The sequence below is a fragment of the Vulpes vulpes genome, chromosome 14 (assembly GCF_048418805.1).
Source record: "Vulpes vulpes isolate BD-2025 chromosome 14, VulVul3, whole genome shotgun sequence".
Lineage (NCBI taxonomy): Eukaryota > Metazoa > Chordata > Mammalia > Carnivora > Canidae > Vulpes > Vulpes vulpes.
The window spans coordinates 66252129-66275933 of NC_132793.1; the positions used below are offsets into that span (position 1 = coordinate 66252129).

General features: G+C 35.2%; 1 protein-coding gene across 1 annotated transcript in view; it reads right to left on the reverse strand.

The window, feature by feature from the left end:
• ADGRV1 (adhesion G protein-coupled receptor V1) overlaps window positions 1–23805 on the reverse strand; it is a 529718-nt gene that overhangs the window by 476558 nt on the left and 29355 nt on the right. The window contains exons 2-9 of the mRNA XM_025992909.2: window positions 16216–16400; window positions 14109–14258; window positions 12513–12608; window positions 9914–10018; window positions 7819–7932; window positions 4919–5484; window positions 4303–4573; window positions 3589–3918 (exon numbers count right to left, since the gene is read on the reverse strand). Of these exons, the coding sequence (XP_025848694.2) occupies window positions 3589–3918; window positions 4303–4573; window positions 4919–5484; window positions 7819–7932; window positions 9914–10018; window positions 12513–12608; window positions 14109–14258; window positions 16216–16398 (1815 nt within the window). The 5' untranslated portion in view covers window positions 16399–16400. The remainder of the gene's footprint in view (window positions 1–3588; window positions 3919–4302; window positions 4574–4918; window positions 5485–7818; window positions 7933–9913; window positions 10019–12512; window positions 12609–14108; window positions 14259–16215; window positions 16401–23805) is intronic.

Consider the following 23805-nt stretch of genomic DNA (forward strand, 5'->3'; position numbering starts at 1 on the left):
CTGCACTGTAAGACCTTTTTTTTTTTAACTGAATACAGAGAGAGAAAGAATTGAGTCTGGAATTAGTGGTGCAAACACATTTCTTAATCGGCATCACCAAAATTTAGATATTACACGCTTCTTCAAGTTTCCACTTTTCAAGTATCAACAAGAATAAAATCTGTCATGTTCATATAGAATGCTGAAAATAGCTCTGCCAATACCTGATCCAGAGAAGGTCCTTAATAAGGTTTTGTTTACCAAGAGATTCTCTGCAGCTACTTAGATAGAGATATTGGTTATTTTCAAAAGACTAAAAGCTTAATAGAAAGGTTACTAATATTGGCAGAGATATGGAGGGGTCTGTATCCACAGTAAAAACTAGCCTTGAGAAAGCATGAGAAAATAATTCGGAAAGCTAAAATGGGGATAGAAAAGTTCTCCACAACTCAAAATCAATGTTACTGCATCGCCAGTCCTTAAACTCACCTCGCATCACTACAACAACTACAAGAATGCCAAGATGCCCAGGCCTCCATGAAAGCAAAAGCAACTGTAAAATCTGTGCTTCATTTCACTTGGGTTAGTAATTTGGTTCTCATATCACTTGTGCCCCATGCAAGACTGGAGACAGACAGAAGGGAGAACTGAATACTGGCGTACCTTAAACATATGTTATGAATTTAAATGTTTGTGCTCCCCCAGAATTCATGTATTGAAAATCTAATCCCCAGTGTGATGGCATCTGGAGATGGGACCATTGAGAGATAATTGGGTCATGAGGGTAGAGCCCTCACGATGAGATTAGTGCCTTATATGAAGAGAGGCCACAGGGCTTGTTTCCTGCCCCTCTCCACTATGTGAGGATGCAGCAATAAGACATCAGTCTGCAAACCAGGAAGAGGACTCTCACCAGACACTCTCCATGCCGGCACCCTGACCTAGGACTTCCCAGCCTCTGGCACTGTAAGAAATAAGCGTCTGTTGTTTAAGCCACCAGTCTATGGTATTCTTTATAGCAGCCTGAACTAAGACAATGTATATTAATGAGATTGCTCTGAATCCAGAGGACACGGACAGCAGTAAAGGCAAAAGACAGAGCTGACACCAAAAATAAAAACAAAAAGCTCCATTAAATTCTGAAACTCCTCTTGACAAGTTATTATCTCCCAGAGACTCTTGAAAATTCCTAAGTTTGGGAAATGCTACCCTAAGTGCAAACTGGTAAGATTAGTAACTTCCAATACACTTCCATGTATTGTTAGGACCAAAATCATGTGACATATTTTTTATAAGGCCAAAAGTATACCTTTTTAAAATTTTTCTAAATATATCTCCAAATGTGAATTTGGAGCATTCTATTCCCTTTAAAATTTTTGTTCAACACGGCCAGGGCCCTGGGCTGGACCACATGCTCAATTCCACTTCACAGATCCATCTGGCCCATCTGGCCACTCATCTCACAAGGGGATCCCACAAGCCACAGGGGAAGCAGATACAACTGTGTACAAGGCCATGTTCTCTTCATTCTTCAGTCCAGGAGAAATTCAGGGGTCCTCAAAGAATGGGTTATCCTCATAGACAGAAGTATGCATCACACCATAAGTTCCCCATTTTGAGGGGACACACAAAATAATAATAATAATAATAATAATAATAATAATAATAATAATAATAAAAGATGAAGAACAGAATCTCCCACTGCTAGTGACAAAGCCTTTAGAAACAATGGCAAAAGGTCTCCCTCTGGGTCCACATATTACAAAGAAGTATCCTCTATATACTGATAAATCATATATCCCCATAACAGGTCACCTACTAGACCCCCTCCCCTAGGAGTCCTCAAGAAATACACAAATGGTACCAGCATGAACAGTGGCCCAGTTGAAAACAAATTTTAAAAAAGACAAGTCTTCGAATAAAAGGGCCTACCCCACCAAGTGCTAAGCAAAGTGGGACACAGTCCTGCAGAATTCAGAACACCAAGAAGATTAAAAAAATAAATTAAAAAAAGCTTCCAGGGATAACAAGCAAGTTACCTAAAAAAGTAAATAATGTTTTTCCCCTCAAATTTCTCATTAGCAACTGTGCTATAAGACAATACCTTTCAAGTTCTAAAGAAAAAAAATATTGTTATTATTATTATTCGAGAGGGAGAGAGAGACAGAAAAGGGAGGAGGAGCAGAGGGAGAGAGAGAATCTTCACTAAGTGTGGAGCCCAACGTAGCTCTCAATCTCACGATCCTGAGATCATTACCTTAGCTGAAATCAAGAGTCAGATGCTTAATCAACTGAGCCATCCAGGCACTCTCCCAAATTATTTTAATCTAAAAATTTCTACCAAGCAAAATTATCAATGCGAGTTTGAAGTTTTGTTTTTAGCTTCTCAAAGACTCAAAAAGTTTACCTTGTAAACTCCTTTTCTGCACATGTATTTGAGGAAGATATACTACAACAAAACCAAAACACAATCCACGTAGGAAAAAGCAAGAGATCAAGAAAATTCAGGAGCTCAGTAAAAACCATCCCAAGTAGCAGGTGTGAAGTAAGTGTAGAAAGTAGTTAGTATGGCTAAACTCACCCTCCAACATATACAAAACAGCTGGAAGCTATAATGTGGTGAGGGTGGCATATAGAAAGGGAGCAGTTAGAAATACTACAGAAGCAAAAATAAGCCATAAAACAAAGTCTAGGCAAAAATATGAGACCAATTTAAATATGTATGTTTCAAAAAAATTAATGGAATATGAAATTTCATTTGACATATATTTCAGTTAGCAAAGTGTATGGTGATACAGGATGATAAACTCTTTATCAACCCATTCATACTAGGTGAATCTGTATTAAATTTATTTACATAACCAAAATTTGATAACCGCCCTTTATTGCTAATTTTCAGAATCAATCAATCAATATCAAATCCATGGAAAACAGAACCAAACTAACATAAGTTAAGTGCAGATTTTTTTTAATTTTGGCAATAAAAATAATGTTTTGGTTAATAAAATTTAAGAAATAAAAAAAGACAAAGTGGAAGAATATGTTAGGGGGCCCTAACTTCTTTTTATTAAGAAGATAAGAATCCAGAGATTCTATCAGTAGTTAATAGACAAAGAAATAGATTTTAGCATGTTATTGAAAAATATCTACACAATCTTTCACATATTGCTTCTTTATTTCTGTAATGTTTCTTCTGCAGCATCCATTATGAAAAAAACAGTATTCATCTACAAACACTATTCCTATGTCATATTTTCCCAAACCAACTCAAAAGAATGGTAGACCTCTTTCTCTCTCAATCTTCCCTCTCCTCCCCTTCCTCCATTAACAATCTGTGCTACTCCATTATGTTACCCATTATTTTCTAACCTGCATTTCAAGTTGGTGTACTTTTATCACCTGATTAAAATATTAACTTTAGTAGAACCCTGGTTTTATTTATCCTTATATGACTTAGGAGCAGAAACAGTCTCTCTTTGGACTCCCTCAACAAATTTTAGTAACCAGTGAATGGTAGATCCAAACTGTAAACGTGGACAAGATAATGGTTAGTTAACTTTCTCACACAACGTTTAACCAACATTGAAATTGTTTTAATTATTAAAGTACCTTTACTAGGAAGTGGGCCCCATTTTGAAGGAATGCATCATTTCTTATTGGTAATTTTGTAGTGACTTGGGTCTTTCGTTCTGGAAAAATCAGGTTATTTCTCCTGGACATATTTAAGATGCCATCTTTTGCTCGCAAAGGGTCCACAGCTCCAGCCGGAATATAAAGTGCAGAATAAAACATCTTCACATCTCCTTTAGTTCCTCCTTGTCTTGTGAAGCTCAGGGATAAATATCGTTCACCTGGGCTGCTTTCAATCTTCTGGTTTTCCATAGGAAAAAATGTTATTAGGCCATAAACATCATCACTATCCTGAATGTAGAACAAAAGCTGCAGATAGAAAAATAAAATATTAAAATGTAGAATTCTCACAGCTGAGAATATCAAACTGTGTAATATCTAGGCTATTCTGATTTTTACTATTGATTTACATGTCATATCTAAGGATGATCACTTTTTATATGCAACAGAGTAAAAGATGAATCAAAAACAGATTTGATAACTTTCCTAATGTATTGTTCATGGAATTTTTTTTGAAAAGTAAATCTTTTGTTTACAGAACAATCTTGAACAACAGAAACAAACGCCATTTCCAAAACCAGTGTTGTTCCTGCTTCATCAAACTAAACATAGAAGTGATTTGTGTGATCACATTCTTTGGCTCTTCTGTGACACAGAAATATGTATACAAGTAAAGCATAACAAATGATCTACCTCAGCTGGCTCGCTCACTTCTGCACCTCCTCGTATTGTATGAGGCAAAATCCGAAGTAGATAAGCTTCTGCCTCTTCTGGAAGATCATCATTAACTACAGTAAGAGGAATTGATGCCAACATCTGCCCTTGTGCAAAATGGAGAACTCCAGAACTTGGTCTGATATCTGCTGTTACCGGTGAGGGATCACTGCTATTCCGTGTCAATTCCCAGTTCACAGAAATATTCCCATGGGTGCCACCATTTCTAACCACTGTAATTTCTTCAAATCTAGAATTTTAAAGAAATATATATGGTTACATATTATACTGTGTTTCCCTTAGCTAGGCTTTTTCAATGTCAACAGGGCCATCGGATATTGGCAAAAGCAGAATCCATATAATAAAGAATGAATGGTGATTTTTAATATGAAAGGGTAGACACATAGATGTGTCCCAGGAGTCTATCATAATATAAGTTAACTTGCATATTTAAATCACTCTGAAAATAAGTAAGAAAATAGGAAACCATGGTGGAAGCTCATGAGAGTTCAGCACTATGTCCAACATCACAAATACTAAATCTTAGAATAATACATTAAAATAATTGTAGTAGAAGGTTTAAAATAAACCATACCTTGATGTTGTATCTTCATCAATTACAACTGTCCTTTCAAATAAGATACTGTTGAATGAGAGGACTCCATAAGGTTTGTCATTTGGCTTAATGGTGATTTGCACAATAGAAGGGCCTAATAGCACAGCATCTCCCTGCAAGGTATCTTTTAGTAATACAACATGAAATGACTCAGCAATCTCTGGAATGGTGTCATCAACTATTTGAAATTTTAGGTGTGATTCATGAATAAAAGGTGGAAAAACAATTGTTGTGGTCGGCTGAAGATCAATGAAGTCTAAATTTTGTTGGGCATGTGCTGTTGAATTCCCAGTTATAATAACATAACTGATTGAAACTTCATATTCATCAGATCCAATCAGATTCCCATTGTCATCTTTTCCACGAACCACTGGAATTAGGAGTATGTGGTCTTCCTCAGGGACCAAATAAACATTCTGAAGGAATCTCACGGGACTATCATTTTTCTTAATGATTATCTCAACTGAGCTCCTAGAGGTGTTGATCTCAGCTCCTCCTTCTACACTTTTCAGTTGAATCAAAAATATTTCATCATTTTCTGGTACCTGTCAAAAAATATAAACAGTAGCAAAAATATCAATAGCCAAAATATCTGCAAAGAAACCAAAGTGTACCAAGTCACTATGTTTCAGTACAAACACAGAAACAAAAAATGTTTTAACTGAAGGGAGCAGATACAGAGGCTTGTTCATATATATTTTGGATAGGGAAGGAAAAGTTCATAAAGCAATGGTATGGTCAGGTATTAAAGCAAAGGTATAATGTCTTTGAACCTGATCAATCTTTAGGTAATGCTAATGATTTGACAGTAAAGCTGGACATAAAATTTAATGGTTTTATCAAATTGGTAGTGTCAGTTATCCAGTAATAATATATAAGAACTTTTAAGAATCTGGAATGGTATTATTATAGATATATAATATCTAAAAATCTGGAAAACTACATTAAACATCACATGCAAACTGTTTTCAACCATGTGAACTATTCTTCTTTTCTCTAAATGATATCTAATTCACAAGATAATCATATCAAACCAATCATATGATTTCCAAAATATACATCATGCCTCTGGAGAACAAGCTATATAAGAGTCATTACCAGGCAAATGATGACACTGTTAAACTTTTCTTTTCCTTTTTCTTTTTCTTTTCTTTTTTTTTTTTTTTTGTAATTGTATAGAAATCCTAGGGATAGTCTTCACTATGCTGTTTATTTTTTTAAAAAGATTTTATTTATTTATTTGACAGAGAGAGAGAAGCAGGGGCAGCAACAGAGGGAGAAGCAGGTTCCCCTACGCAGGAAGCCTGTTGTGGGGCTTGATCCCAGGGCCCCAGGATCATGACCTGAGCCAAAGGCAGACACTCAACTGACTAAGTCACCTCAGCGCCACATAAATTCTATTTTATGAGTGAAAGGGAAAAAATAAATCTTTTTACCTCAGCAATATAAGAGGTAAGGCTACTTATCTAAAAAAAAAATGCCATGTTTTGATTGATGTTTTTATTGCCCAATTTTACTGAGGAATAATTCAAATATAATTGTAATATATCTAAAGTGTACACATGATGGTTTGATGCACATATACATTTTAGAATAACTGCTGAGATCCAGAGAATTAAAACATGCATCACCTCACATAGTTGATTCTTTTGGTGTGAGTGAATGCTTATGATCTACTCTCAGGAACTTTCAAGTATACAATACTGTATTATTAGCTGCAGGCACCATGCCGTACATTAGATCTCAGAGGATGATCTTTTAAGTTTCTATTTAAAATGTATAATAAATTGTTGCCTTAAATTATAACCTTTTCAAGTATTTAAAAACAAAAGGTTTTTATTAAAGAACCAGACAAAAGAGAGTTATCAATGCCACCTAATGTTTTGTTTTTTCAAGAGAAACAATTTCTAATAATGTCTTCTAATTCATTTGTTTTTCTTCCCTGGGGATTTGTTGTGATGTGTCTTTATGATTTTTTTGTAGGAAGATAGAGAGATGGTTATAAATTCCCAGCTATGTTATTATCTCTTTTTTTCTGATACTACCAAGATTATTTCATAGAAAAGTTATGTTTTCTCTCATTTAGTTCACAAGAGATATCTTTGCACATTATTGTTCAAATCCATTTTCTTCTTAATTGAGCTGTGTCATGTATCTCAATCCTTGGTAACTTCAATGAGAAATGTAAAAAACTAAAGCCTTCCCATGAATACAAACATTTAAAATATCCAAACAAAAGAATACCAATTACAGTAGAATTTTTTTTGTTTTTATAGTAAAATCATAGTAAATTATAGTAAAATCTATCCAGCATAAGGATAGGTATAGCTCTACCTCAGCTCAAAGCTGAAATCACTAACAAAAATCAATTATCAAGGTTTATAAAATGCTCAAGTCTTAGTATTAAATGTGGTTGCCAATTATATTCAGGTTCATCAGCTTTTAGATATACAGTTTAATATAAAATAAATCAGGCAAATATTTTTTTTTTATGATAGTCACAGAGAGAAAGAGAGAGAGAGAGAGAGAGAGGCAGAGACACAGGCAGAGGGAGAAGCAGGCTCCATGCACCGGGAGCCCGATGTGGGATTCGATCCCGGGTCTCCAGGATCGCGCCCTGGGCCAAAGGCAGGCGGCAAACCGCTGTGCCACCCAGGGATCCCAAATCAGGCAAATATTAACCAAATAGATTCCAAAATCACTATTTATATCTAAAGTATATACTAACTAGTTAGTACAATACACTAACTTTACATAGGACTATGTTCTTGAATAATTTCAAATACTGAATACAATTTAATACTTGACATAATGTTCTCTAACATGCCTGTACTACAGGCATGGTCCCTGTTCCACTGAAGCATTTAATATTATCTCACCTCATCATCAAGTACTGTCAAGTTATAAACTACTGTTGCTCTGCCAGGGGGAAAGGTGATGTTTCCTTTAACTGGGCTCAAATCTTCTTCAGGTGGATTTGGGCCACTCTCTACCTGCAAAGAAACACACAGTACCATCAATAAACACAAAATTTTCACAAGAGTATGAAAGCATTGCTGTGACTTCGACTAACAAAAATCTGAAGTTTACTTAAAAACCTTTTGCCAGGGCAGCTCGGGTGGCTCAGCGGTTTAGCGCCGGCTTCAGCCCGGGGCGTGATCCTGGAGACCCGGGATCGAGTCCCGCGTTGGGTTCCCTGCATGGAGCCTGCTTCGCCCTCTGCCTGTGTCTCTGCCTCTCTCTCTCTCTCTGTGTCTCTAATGAATAAGTAAATAAAATCTTAAAAAAAAAAAACCTTTTGCCGGAAGAACTATAGAAAACCGTATGTGAGTCTGCCCTTCTAGTTAACAGTCAAGGCCTATAAAATAGTTATAGATCTTACTATAATCACATTAAACTACATGGTTTCCTAGAGCTTTCTTTTTTTCTCAGCCATTATATTAAACCTGAGGGGGAAAAATATCTATCTTTTCTTAAGAGGAAGGTACTCAAAATTGGTAAATTCTCTTAGGTAATATAATCAAATGGTAGTACCACTACTGACTGTGTAACATCAGGCAAGATATTAAAAAACTCTGAGCGGCACTTTCCTCATCCTCAAAATAGGCATAGTAACAACCACTTCACAGGCTAGATGTGAAGATGCAATAAAATCATTCCTTTTGAAAAGTACTCTGTGCTTGATCCTTTTCACGTGCTAAGGCTATATATAGCAGGGAACAAGCAAGCTCCCTACCCACAAGGACCTTACATTTAATGAAAGGGAAAAATGACAAATAAATATGTATTTTTCAGATGATGATAAGTATTATGGAGAAAAAATTAAGAAGGGCATGAGGGAGACGGGGCTCTGGGAAGAGACACTGGTTTTATGTGCACTAAGAATCAGTGTAAAGCACTTAAAACAGTATATGGCAACATTAAGTGCTTAGTAAATGTTAGTTGTAATTATTTCTATAAAACAAAGGCTCAAGACTCAGGAAAATGACTCTAGACATCCATAAAATAACATTCAGAATTTGTGATTTTGTTTATCCTTTCCACAGCCAATTTTTTTCCAATTCTTCCCACATGTATTCAATGCATTTTCAAAAATATACTGCATAAGCACATATTTTTAAGTACATGAAACATTCCTTAAGGCTTCTTTGTAGAACTTGCAAGACTACCACATATTTAATTAGAGTTACAATGTTTTTCATGAATTACTCCCTTATGACATTTTATTTTTTTATAAAATTAACATAACCATTCTATGATGGAAGTCTCCACAAGCACAAGAAAAACTCTTGACATGATATCTTACTCATGTCAAATGCTGTAACATCTATGGACCTCCATGGTGAAGTGTGACTGCTCTTAACAGCATCCATTTGAGAATTTTTTTAAATGGGGAATGTAAATGGGGGAAGACTAGACATCAAATAATTTTACATAAGCCTAAGTAATCCATGGGCATTTTTAAAATTTATTCCTTGAAAAGGTTTATCATAAAGATTCTTTTAAAAAAATATTTTACTTATTTATTCATGAGAGAGGCAGAGTGAGAGGCAGAGATATAGGCAGAAGAAGAAGCAGGCTCCCCACAGGGTGCCCGATGTGGGACTCAATCCCAGGACCCTGGGATCATGCCCTGAGCCAAAGGCAGATGCTCAACCCCTGAGCCACCCAGGAGTCCCTATCATAAAGGTTCTATGAATTTTACAGGATTAACATTACTATTATTTTATGTTGTGGTTTATTACCATCCTTGTATATAAAATGATACATTGTGTTTCATGATAGTATACTGTATGTGAGCAGCAAGCAAAACATTTTTTATTAACCATAAAATTTATCAGATAATATTTACTTTTATTTCATTTTTATTAAGGGCCATGCTTATTATACAAAAGACCTTAATTTTTTAAGTTACAGCTACCTGATACAAACTCTGAAGTCTTACCATTTAAAGTAATTTCGGAGTATACTTACCTCAAAAGTCACAGTGACCATTCCATAAGTCCCTTTTTCTCTGATGAGAGTAAGAGGCACAGATTCATTTCTGCCCCTGGGCTCACTCACTGTGACTGAAAAAGGCTATTGGGAAGAGCAAAGACAATCAGGCACTCATCAACCAGAGGTAGAAGTGGTACAAACTGTTACCTTAGAAATACTGTATTTACGTAGACAAATTAATCTACATGGTATGCTAAGAATGTGGTAGCATTCCCAGCATTAATAAACTGCAGCTAATAAAAATGCTTGAAAGGTTCAAAATAATAGTGTAAAGGGAACATAAAACTAGTCGGGCAAAAGATGCAAGTTCCTGCCCTGGTTCTACCATTCATTAGCTAGCTGCTTTGCTGAAGGATCTTAAAGGTCATCTAGCTGAAAGATGAGAAATTCAAATGCTCACAAGGGCCCTGGATGTCCCAAAACCAAGTTGTGTCTCCACACCAGAGCAGCTCATTGGGACCACTCACTAGGAGCTCCACCAAAAGGCTTTGCTCTAATCCACTATGCCCTCCTCCTTGGTCCGCTTGACAATGAAAAGCAAAGAACTGCTAAAGATTTTCAAGACATGATCACTGAAGGAAAGAAGTCAGGACTTCAAATACTGAAATGTGTTTGGCTGCCTGAAACCAGGTCTAGAGAGGAAGAGGGAAGAAGCCAGGTGCATGCTAGCTAGGGCAGCAGTGACCATCTCTCCATGGTGACACCAAGTCTCAGTGTCCCTCTCCATAAACAGGGATAGGAATGCCTGTCCCAAAGACATCAAACGTAATCAGTGTTATCTTCATCATCAACATAATTATTATCCAGGCCAGGAACCAAAGTCAGCCTATTTTGCAACTAGTGTGAGCTCAACAGTTACTCTGTTTAATTTTTACCACATGGGTCAGGTGGCCAGTCTGGGCTGCCTGGAATAGTCAGGGACCTGAGACCAATGCTAGAGACCAGGATCATCCCCAGAGGCTAAAAAGTAGTATGTCAAAAGGAAGAAGAAAGGAAGGAAGCAGGGAATGAAGTAGGGAGGGAGGAAGGGAGAGCAAAAGAAAAGAAATTTTAAAAAAGAAAAGAAATGAAACCTTTAAACAAGTCAGTATGAGGTTAGGGGTAATAAGTTGGGAGTGAATATAGAAGAAAGACAGTAGGAGAAAAATTAAGCAATTAAGGGAGCCTGCTTCATAATTAACTAGTGTTTCCCTATCATTTAAATAGAAATGACTGATTAATTAATTTAATTAATTTTGTAAATGACAATATAACGGAGGTCACAAAATGTCTACTATATTGACATTATCCACATCTTTTTTAATAAAGATACTGCAATTAAAAGATCATATTTATCTACAGCCTTCCTTGTTTCAAAGATAATTTAAGGTAAGAAAATGACATATAATACAGCAATTGTAGCAGCAATCTAAATTGGAAAATAAATAAAAAGCTGGGGAGTTTCACATCATCTTTTAGTAATAATTAGTAACATGATTCAAAAAGACTCAGTATCAGGAAGGTTATTGTAGTCTAAAACTTGGTGGCAAAATCCAATTGTATCCAAGATAAATTTTGTTTTAAGAGCTGGAAACAATTTCTCTCAAGGAGGAATCTGTTTTGAGTATTTGTTTCTAAAGATAAAACTCTCTGAACATACTGGCCAGGGATACAGGAATACAATGATCAAGGAGAAAAAAATGAATTGCTGAGCAAAACTAAGGGGGATGATAAGCAGTTTCATCCTTTAAGAAATATTCATAAGTGAGAAAAGTCTCAGGGTATGGATTGACTACAGAATTTTTAAGAACTATAATATCTTCATTCTATTCAATTCTAAGTTTATTATAGGTTTTTCCAGCACTCTTCCAATAAGTTTTTCTTATCTCCCAACTTTCAGAGGAGGCTGACAAACAATATTTTAAGTGGCAGCTAAGGAAATCAAGCAAAAGGAACTATAGAATCTGCTGCAGACTTAATGTCTGTGCCCTTCCCCACACCAACCCAAAGTCATGTTCAAATCCTAGGAGGTTTGGCCTTGTGGAGATGATTAGGTCGTGATGGCAAAGTTCTCGTTCTCAGAAATGGGATTAGTGTCCTTAAGCCCCGGAGAGCTCCTCTGCCCCTCCTGTCCTATGAAAGCACAGTAAGAAGACAACATCCAGAAAGCAGGCCTTTACCAGACATAGAATCTGCCAGCACCTTTGATCTTGGACTTCTCAGCCTCCAGAACTGTGAGACAGATATTTCTGTTGTTTGTAAGCCACTAGCCTACAGAATTCTGTTACAGCAGGCGGAGTGGCTAAGACAACATCCAAGTTAGAGACCACCAAAGGAGGTAACGAATGAGTCAGGTGGAATGATCATCAGGAGATTAGGACAAGAGATGGCCAGGCTCACATAGGCCTCCTCGATCTAAAGAAATCCTAGGCAGAACAAATGAATAGTCTATAGAATGTGGGACATGGATAGAGATCGAGTGAATTTTATTTAAATACCAAATGGCAGGATGATATCAGGTAACATCATGAAAAATAACCAAAAAATTAAATAATTATCATCTAGCAACCACAGACTAATCAAATTGTAATCATACCATATTAAATGAAATAATTCCAAATGCATTGTCATTTGATAATATTGTCACAGTCACAGTCCTTGGCCATCCAAGCTTCACATTTGCTGGAGGTTTCTAAAATAAAAGCCCAAAAATAAGTTAATGAAATTAAAAATATGAGGAACAGAGAGTCTTTTTTTAAAAAGATTCATTTATTTATTTTGGAGAGAGAGAAGACTTCAGTGATTGTGCAGGGAACCTGATGTGGGACTCAATCTCATAATATCATGACCTGAGCTGAAGGCAGATGCTCAACTGCTCAACCAACTGAGCCACTCAGGCGCCCAGAGAATCATTTTAAAAGTTTCTCTCTTTATGTAATTGTTTAGAATATACATAAAAATACAAGCACACTTTTAATGCAGATTAAGAAAATATATTCAAACTAAGTTAACATGGTAAAAAAGTTCCAAATAAAAATTTTCCAAAAAGTTTTAAAAAACATTAATCACTGGCTATTAAAATATAAATCATTATAATGGATAAGTAATCACTGGCTAGTAATGACACAATTACTCTAACGTCATTACTAATGTAACAGAGAAGTAAGCAGTATGAAATTCTATTCAAATATGATTTTTTTCTTACACTACAAAAGGTCCTAAAATTTAAGATTTATTCTATAAAGCATAGAACCAAATTAAAGCTGAAATATTAAGATATTTTTTCTAGGGGATCCCTGGGTGGCTCAGCGGTTTAGCGCCTGCCTTCGGCCCAGGGCGTGATCCTGGAGTCCCAGGATCAAGACCCACATTAGGCTCCCTGCGAGCAGCCTGCTTCTCCCTCTGCCTGTGTCTCTGCCTCTCTCTGTCTCTCTCTCTATGTCTTTCATGAATAAATAAATAAAATATTTTAAAAATAATAAAAAATAAAATACATAAACTATCTTTTCTAATCAATAAGGGAAAACATTTCTATAACATTTCTATTGATATGCAACAGAACCATAAAGGAATATGCAAAAAAGTAATATATAAAAGCAAAACAGGATTATTTTTCAAGTATCATTTTCACAAAAATTTTACTTATATTGACATAATCATTTAAAAAAAATTCTCAATGCCACTCAGAAAAATTAACTAGAGCAGTGTTAGCAGACATTACCTCAACCTAATAGATCAAACCATAAAGGACAATTTAAACCTTAGGCTATTCAACCATTTTTCCCAGGGGCAGTCCAAAATGATTCTAAGGCGCAGGGACCTCCCACTTCCACGCCTGCTTTTTGTATCCCTTTCCTTTGAACTCAGAAGTCTTGGTCATTCTTTGTGCATCTGGTAGCAGAGGAGGGATAAAAGAGAAAAGGGCCGAATGGAAGACAGGTTTTCTGGAGCATCTGTCACGGCAATTCCTAAATAAGCTGAGTGGATCCAAAAACTAACTGTAGAATCTTCTAAACAAGATTGTCTGAGGAATAATAACCAGGCCGTGGAACTGCCAAAGAGGTTGTCAGTTCTGAGTTCTATGAAAACCACCTCCAGTCTCTAGATGGGCTTATCTCCAGAGAAACATATTTTTAAGCACTGCAAGGTTTCTATGAGTTACAGGTGGGTGGGAGGGGCAAGAAGGACTTACCTGTAATGTTAAGTGAAAAATAAAAGTTTCATCAGGCTCTGGTAAGTCGTCATCACACACTGCTATGTACACTGTCCTGTTTGTTTCTCCAACAGGGATAAACGCTGCAGCATATGTATCAAAAAAGTCACCAGTGTCATCTCCATACAGCTATCAAACGCAAAATATAGATAGTTCTTATAACATAGTGTTAGGACAAGCAAAACTGATACTAATTGGAGCGATCAACACAAAAAACAGTAATCATCAACTCACACTGATGTTTACAGATAGGATGTGCAAAAACAAAACAAATATTTAACAACTGATAAAAAATATCCTCAAAAAACATTATTAAAAATGATTTGAAACAAAATATATTTGCTTATGCTCTGGAAGGTAAAGAAATCATTACACAAAAAGTAATAAGTATATAGCAAAGTAAGGATGTGAATTTTTTTCCCTGCTTCTTGGTCTGAAGTGGATAACAGAAGAACTCACAAGAAAATAAATTGTAGCTAAAATGCTCCCAAAGAAGAGGTGGAAATAGCCTGCCAAAATATATCAGGAAAATCAATTATTTACCCTATGGATTTCAAAGAAATGATTTTTCCAAAACTTTCAACTGAAATTTTATTTATATTTTCCCGTAACTCAAATAAAGACCCAATTCCTTTAGCATTCCAAATTATTAGTCACCAATAAACTTTTCCTTAACATTTTAAGACCTCATTCTGTAACACAGACATAGCTAATAAGATTTTCAAGGGAACAATAATAATGAAATTATAAAGAAGCAACTTCTTGTGCAGATCTAAATGAGATTTGTTTTGCCAACCAACTCAAAATGAACTTAGCTACTAGGAAAAAAACTATGATTTAGTAAAAATAAAAAATGAAGAACATGTATAGAAAAATTATAGTCAATGTCTAGTTTATAAAAATAAAGCTTAAATACTTGAGATATCCAATCAAGGTGTTAAGAGTATTTTTAAGGAACTTGTACTCCTTAACATAGAAAATAGCAGACTTTTAGAAAAGCATTAACTATCAAGAGCCACTGAAACAAATAAAACAGAGTAATCCAACCCAAAACATGACTTAACAATCCAAAATATGAAAAAATTGATACATATTTTAACACTTTCATCAAAGTAGCATTTATAGCAGCAAATATTGGAAGCAACCTCAATGAAAAACAGGTGAAAATGATTGGGAAATGATGATGTCACCATCTAGAGAAGCTGTGAAAATGACAGGGCAACCCCTGAACATTCCTATGATACAATCAAAATTATGCATAAAAGATTACCAAGTACAATGTATACTCAAGTTCAAATGAATTCAGTAAATATATATGCACGTCATAAATTAAAAACTAAAAGCAATGCACAAAATTATAAAACTGGATTTATTTCATAGGTTGTTTTTCTTCTTTATCTCTTTTTGCAATGTTTGCGATGTGCTAATTTAACCTATTGCTTCAAAACCTACTTTTGAAAGAAAATTTTGAGTACTTTGGGCCTCAACTAGTGCAATATTCTTAGTGGTCATATGACATTACTTTCAGGTTAAACACAAATATATGCATACATAATCCATCCAATGACTAAACTGTGTGTGAGATAGCTTGATAGTTTAACAAACCATGCCTAACTTCTACTTAAGTTAATGTACTTCATTTCTCCCAAGCTCTCTGACAAAATTCATTTTTAATTTGCCATTTTTCTGCTTTTAAATATTTTATTTATTGTCCCTAAACCACTGAAATAAATATCAGATAAATAAATATCTGAGCAGAGATATTGACTTGAATTCAAATTACTCAAATTTTCTTTTACTTAGAAATACTTAGTGATACCTTTGTTTTTTATCTGTTTTAAAATAAATATATGAACATTTAAAAATAATCAGTCTATATCTTTAAATACTATTGTCAAGTACATATACTACCTTGGGGCACTGTATAAAATCTATACGAAATATAAGTGGAATAGTGTAACTGCAAATAATTTATCATAATGAAACTACTCAGAATCTCAAACAGTTAAAAAAAATTTCTGTCATTGAAACTAAAAAAATTTCATATCATCTACTTCAGTAAGAATAGAGCCACATCATTTCTTACCGATACAATCGCAGTGACATTTGCCGGCTCTCCTATTCTTTCGATGACAAGACGAATAACTGTTGTACTTGTTTCATTAACTACAAATTTTGTTTGTCCAGCAAACCTTATTTCTGTCTCTCCAAACACAAAAGGGATGAATAAAGCTGACAGGAGATTTACTAGTAAAGATGCAGAGGGCATCCCTATGAGAAAAAAAAAAAAAAAAGAGCTTTGTTCACAAAACATATCTAATATATTTTCTTTAGACTGTGTTACCTACAGGTATAAACACAGAGTGAAGAGCTAGACAGAAAGCAACTAAGACATAAATAAATCAAATATTAAGCGTCCAACTTAAATGTGTGATCAAAGAAATAAGTTAAAAATTACAATCTCTTCTGTGGTTCTTTTTTCAATTCGTAACTACTTTTTGTTCTTTAACTTACATATCAAGATAATAGTTATCAGTAGCCTTAAACATATTTATTAAATTAGCATTTAAAAATTTTTTGACCCTCTAATTTATTCTAAGAAAGACATAAAGCAGTACTTTTGGAAATGGAATTAAAGCCCATATTTCCCCCAAATAAAACTGTAAAATGCAGCTAAAGCTAAAAAATTCAAATGGGATCAATAATCCTAATGGGGCTTCTTTGTCTTTTTATTTGATGATCACACAAATATGAGAGAATTCTTAAAAGTGGTATATAAAAGCAGCTGAAGCTAAAACTTTATTAATAAATTGATTTCTTGGTTGTGTCTATCTTTTCCTGAAATTTGTCTTGACAATGTTTTTAAAAATGTTTTAGTTATTGCAAGAAATGCTAATGCTTTCAACATAAATTTCCAGGACTTAAATTTCTCCCATTTTATTAGCTAAAATTCTAATATCATTTCTTTAGAAGATGTCTATGTTGTTTTAAAAATAAGCAAATTTGGCTAAGTGTGTATTTCCTTCTTTTCCATAACTTCTATGTTTCTTTCTTAACTAGAATGTGTGTGTTTATGACTCATCAATAGTGTTCCTACTTTCAGCACTGTGTAATTCAAGTGTTTTCAAAAGCACAACAGTGCAGTGGACTCTTGAAAGCAGTGTTGTTTTGTAATGTAGATGTTCCTCTAAAAATGTGAACAATTGATCTCACGGATCATTAAGATTCCAATGGATTATGTGATCAGTCACACGAACATAACAAGTTCATGTGTTTTAAAGGAGAGTTGCATTATGCACTCTATGAGCCAAAATGCTTTCTATTAATCTTTACCTTGGTCAAGAAATAATAAAACTTTCATGTATGTGGTACTTCCACCTAGCTACACATGGCTTTATTTAGAAACCACCAAACCTTGATATATTTTAGTTTAAATGCAATTTCTCAGTCAAGTATATTCAGGCAATGCAATCTGGGATTGCTTAATGATGTCTCATGTATTTATGGCTGCAAAATGCAAAGAGAGGGATGCAGAGGTCAGATGGAGTCCAGGAAGGAGAAACAGGCCAACAGGGACAGAGATCCTGGAGGACGAAGGCATTTTGTACACCTGTGCCTTCTCTCTAAGAATGTTCACTTGCAATGGAGATAAGGGACTTGGGAGGAGAAATAAAACCGGTGTCTCTTCCCTGACATCTAAGGTAGGAACCTTAACCAAAAGAAAGTTAATAAAAAAAAAAAAAAAAAAAATGAGAGAAAGGGAAGGAAAATGGCAAAGCCTGAGGCAGGAGATTAGGAACAGCTCTGGGCCACCAAAGACAAGTGAAGATCTTCTGTGGAATTCTAAAGCCAGAATGATTTCATACCTCACTTATGACAAATAGTGGGAAAGAAATGAACTAGGCATGAAAAAGAGAATACAGAATGGAGGGGTGAGGAGGCAGTGAGCTTGGCCTTGGATGTGGAAGAAAAAGATCAACTTTGGTCTGTTGTGAATCTCAAAGAAAAATTCCTTGAATGTGACATGTGACAGAATTTTGAGAGAAATAAGAAGACACCTGAAGTGAGAAAGAGCGGAAGTGAATTACAGGTTGACAAGGGGGAATCATGAAATAGGTTCTCAAAATTTGTTCTGCGTAAGAATCAACTCAAATGTTGGTTAAAATGGTAACTCACACACTCAGAAATTCTAATCCAGGTAATTTAGGTTGAGGCCCAGGAATTTGCATTCAACAGACAGCCCTATTGATTCTAATGTAACGGATCCTTGAGATACACTTTGACATACACTGTCCTAGAGTGTAAGAGTGGGAGGAGTGTGTTCCGGAGTGGATGGCCGCTTGTGCATCTTGTGCATCTCTGATGTAATTACTGAATTTTTCAATGCAATATGCTTGGACTTACTACAGACTTCCTTATATACTTTTTTTTATATATTACTATATTATATTCTAAGATTCCATATATCCTGAAGAAGAACTGCAAAGACCTATATTACTATAGAAAGTAATCAGAATAACTAATGCAGAAGTACTGATGTTGTAGATACTTTATATAATAACAACACATTTAACCTTCACAATATCCCTGTGAAGCAGACACTAGTGGCATTAATTCCAATTATAGCTGAGGGAACTAAAGCACAGAGAGGTCAGTGAACAAAAGCGGTGCCACCTAGCTAAGGAGGTGACCAGGCAGGATTTGAAGATTCAAGTGGATCAGCAGTCCATTTGCAGACTCTACCCCATAACCACACTATACTGTCTCTTTTCCTACAAATTAGATGTCTCTATCTTAAAAAATTTGGTTTGGTGGACTGCTTATGCTACATGTTTCCAAACTATCAAATCAACCTGTCAAATATTTTAAACTCATGTACAATAACCAAAACTACCATAAAGCTGTATAATTACAAGTCTCCTAAAAGTCTTCACATTATACTATTCTAATAAACATTACATTTATTTAACAGAAACTACAGTTCTCTTGACTACTTCAAATATTTAACAGCATCTTTTAATGTCAGGACCAATGAGCTCAAACGGTGCATTCTTGCAGTTTCCCAGGCAATTAGAGCTCCAAGATCTTGTGGTTAAGTCAGTAAATTCATTTTAAATTGGTGCACATCAGTGAATTTTGAGATTATGTGAAATGAACAAACAAGCATGATTGGAAATGCCTCAAATTCTGTGACATCATTGATAATTGAATCTCCCCTGCTTTCATCTTTTCAACTTGTAAGAAAAGTTGTTGAGGCAAAGTTGGCATTCAATAGAGACTACAAGATGATGAAAAAGCTTTGAAAGTGAAGTTCCCATTAGAAGACAGACATAATTACACCAATGCCGGTTTCTTTTTTAGAGTAACTAGGTACATTTTCCTCTATCATACTAAAAATCTAGTCTTTGGAAATCCTTTTATTAAACTGAAGACAAGGCATTAGCAACTGACACAACAGATAAGTCTGTCTATTCAGGTCACTTTTCTCTTACTAGATTTAAGAAAAGTTTTACATAACCTATCAGATCACCTATTCTAAACTTCTCTATGAAATGAATTTCAAACAACATGTGTTTAAAGTTAGTTAATATTCATATTCTGTCACAATTGTAAAAGAATAATTTTAGCATTATTAAGGCATTCTGCTGCTCTGCAGTGGCATGATGTTCCAGTATTCAAACCCTCTTCTTTTCAACTATCATCTATGTTCTCCTCACACTTGCTCAGTATGAGTCAAAGGGAATGAAACCTGTTCCTACCAACAGATCTCTCATCTCTGAACAGATTTCTTATCATACTAAAACAATATGAGATATCTGTTGTTTTCTTGCTTGTTTCCTGAATTTTACTATGAAGTTTTGATAGAATCCTGATCTAGTAACAAAGTCCTCAGTTTTTAGATTCTAGTAGTTGCCTTCAGCCTATCCAACAAGTCATCTAATTCTGCAAAAAATATTTCAAAATTAAAATCAGGAATGTATTAGAATATTTCCTACAATACAAATTGGTTGCTTTCAGAAGAGCACATTAAAATGTAGTATGACGTTTGTATAGTGAGCACCTCCTACTATACATTGTGCAGCACCCTGGGCTCACCGCGGAGGATATAAACATCCATAAAATATGGTTCTTGGCTCCACGATATTCACAATGATGGGCGTATGCCTCAGATCAGACCAACCAAAGCCCAAAAGACAATTCTGAGATTCTCGCTTGGGCTAAGGATGCAGATTCCCTCTACTACTGGATTTGAGATCATTTTGATTGGGGCCAATTTCTTCCAAAGCCTGGAAATGAAGCCAACACAGTCAAAGACAGAGCCAAGAGGTGGAAAGGAGCCAAGTCTTGATAATCAAGCTCAGCTTTCTGAATCCAGCTTTACCCTGGCCTTTTCAGTCACTGAGGCAATAAATTACATTTTTTTCAGTCGCCAGCTTAGAATGAAGTTTCTGTCACTTTCAACATCAATATTTATCCATTAATCTCCAATCTGTGACACTATGAACCCATGTCGGAATATACCAAGTGGAAGATCTTTCCTCCTCCATTCCAAAATTCAACAGTCTTAATCTTTCTAAACTTTTATGAAAGGATACCATACTAGCTTTCCTGGTCCCTATCTTTCCTGCTCCCATGCAATTACTATCACTATCTATATTTTCCCTTCCTCCTCAAAACTAACATGTCTAGTAAGGAAATCCAGGACATGCAGACAAACCAAAGATGTCTTCACAATAAAACAAAGTAGGACAGGAATACACCACACTGACCCAGTGTTCTGGATAAGTTGATTCACTCTGATTGTCACAAGGAACCCCAATGCTTCTTTAAATTAGCATGGAGTTAATTCCTTTCTCTTGTTTTCTTTTTCCTGAATGCCTAGCTCTTCCTTCTCTTTGGAAATTTAGTATTCACTAACTTGAATCTCCACTTGGGTTACTTAGCACGCAACATATTAAATGTCATTTATAAAATAATATCCTCCAACACAATATGTCATACTAATCACAGAATTCTAAATTCTGGTCATCAAGGGTATTATCTTCCTCCTGTCTTGCCTCTTATTACTGGGTACCTTAGGAAAGGTAGCACATATAGCATATTCTGAGTAAATGGGAACAGCCTGCTATTTTAAGTTTCAGTAAGTCTATAGGAACAGAATAGAATAAGGAATAGAATAAAATAAATGAGAATCAGCACCAACAGATGACAATATAAAGAAAAATATACATTTAAAAAAAAAGAAAAACATATACTAAAAAGTTGATTTTGCAGTAATCAGCTTTCATACAAAACCTCTGGTCAATTTAAAAGCTAATCCTGTCAAAGCACCCGGGTGGCTGGATGGGTGAAACCTCTGACTCTTGATTTTGGCTCAGGTCCTGATCTCAGGGTTGTGAGACAGAGTCCCACCATGGACTCCATGCTAGGGGTAGAGGCTGCTTAAGATTCTCTCTCTCCCCCTCTGCTCCTTCCTCCTTCCCCCACTAAATAAATAAATAAATAAATAAATAAATAAATAAATAAATAAAGTTAACTTTGTCTTTTTAAGTTTCAGAATAAACAACTGTACAACCCCTGTGAGTGACTGGATATGGTGAAATGACAAACATTATTAGTGCAGAATTGAAGGGATGCATTGACCCTTTGTTTCAGTGTTGCCTTGTCAATGCCATAGCAAGCATCTTCCCACAGTGCGACCACCAGGTAACTGATACTGAAAATATGATCCTAATGGAGAAAGGTTTTCTAGTTTAGAATTACTTCAATTCTATTACATTTACTAACGGGCATTCTAAGGCTATAGAGTTACTCTTATGGAACAAGAGAAGTTTCATCACTCATATCATAAATTATTCAGCTTCTAAGAATTCTTGTGTTATTAATATGGGTGAGTACTACAAAAAATTGATGGTTTCCTTCTTCCATACCAAAACAGAATTTAAATTTGCAGCTTTCTTTTTTTTTAACTTTTTTTTTAAGATTTTATTTATTTATTCATGAGAGAGAGAAAGAGAGAGAGAGAGAGGCAGAGACACAGGCAGAGGGAGAAGCACCCAGGCTGCCCAAATTTGCAGCTTTCAATAAAAAGTAAGCTGATGAGGGATGCCTGGATGGCTCAGCGGTTGAGCACCTGCCTTTGACTCAGGGCATGATCCTGGGGCCCGGGATCAAGTCCCGCATGGGGATCCTCCAGGGAGCCTACTTCTCCCTCTGCCTATGTGTCTGCCTCTCTCTCATGAATAATAAAAGCTTTAAAAAAAAGTAAGCTAATGATACAAATACAGGAAAAACTAGATATTTTTAAATAAAAAAGGAGATAGTCTCTATAGTTATTGGGACTACCCATAAAGCTTATTACCATTGTTTTAAAATTTATTTAAAATTTTTAAGTAATATATTTTATTTTATTCATCTTTAACATATATACACTGGCACAATATTAAAAAGTAAGTCTCCCTCACACCAGCCTGTACCAGCCATATGCTTCTCCTACTCAGAGTCAATTACAATTATCAACTTCATCTGTCTTTCACAAGAGAGACTTATGCATATATTAAGCTGTATGTCTATAGGAGAAAATTCTTGTGACAGATTTTGTTTTCTTCTGCATACAGACTACAGGAATCAGCACATTTTCTCAAGATGATGGTTGATAGGGAAATAGATATGACAGTTTGATGTTGACATTCATGATGGAAACACATATAATTGTCTAACTACACTCCATCACCATTGTAGATCTCATTAATTAAATGACTGTGTCTACTGAGTTTTACTATACCCATCAAATCACCTTCTAGGGAAAAAGACACAAGTCTGACAACTTGCACTTTTCCTAGACCATACATTGTCAAGCCTACATTCATCAGGACTTCTTGACCTCTACACATGGAACACAAGAATCATCCTGGGATTCCCTTTTATTCTTCCCCTTTGATCTGTTTGCTTATTCCATGTTTCCTTCTTTCTTGGTTTACTTGGTTTATTCCTTTGTTTTGATGGAGAATATTTTCCAGAAACTTCCTAAGAATGGGTGTGTAGAAACAACACTTTTATATCTTGTATGTTAGAAATTATTGTATTTTAATCTTCCATTTAACACTTTCATTGGGTATAGAATCCAAAATAATTTTAATTATGAAATATTGTATGTGTTTGTTTTGTCCTCCCTCTGGAAGGTTCTTCTCTTTGTCCACAGTTTTATAAAATTTCACAGGATTGTTCTTGAAATAGATTTATTTTTGCCCATTTGTCTGAGCACTCAGTTGGCCCCCTTCAGTCTGACATTCAACTTTCACAAATGGAAAATTTCCTTATTCTTCAATGAATCCTCCCCCTTCCATTTTCACTGCTCTTTCATCCTAAAACCCCTAAAACGCTTGCTATTTGATCTTAGTATCTTGGGACTGGCCCTCTCATTTTTTAAACCTTTATGCTAATTTCCAAATCTTTGATTTTTGCCCTGAGAATTTAATTCATCATTAAATTTCCTCTACCAATTTTATTTATGCTATTGTTTTCAATTTACAAGAATTTAATGGTTTCCTATTCTTTTTCCATTCAACAAATACCTTCTTTTGTCTCTCAGAAAGTACTATTTTTTTTTTCAGTTTTCTTTTCTTTTTATAGTCCCTGTTACCTCTAAGCTGCTTTGTTATTTAATCTGGGATGG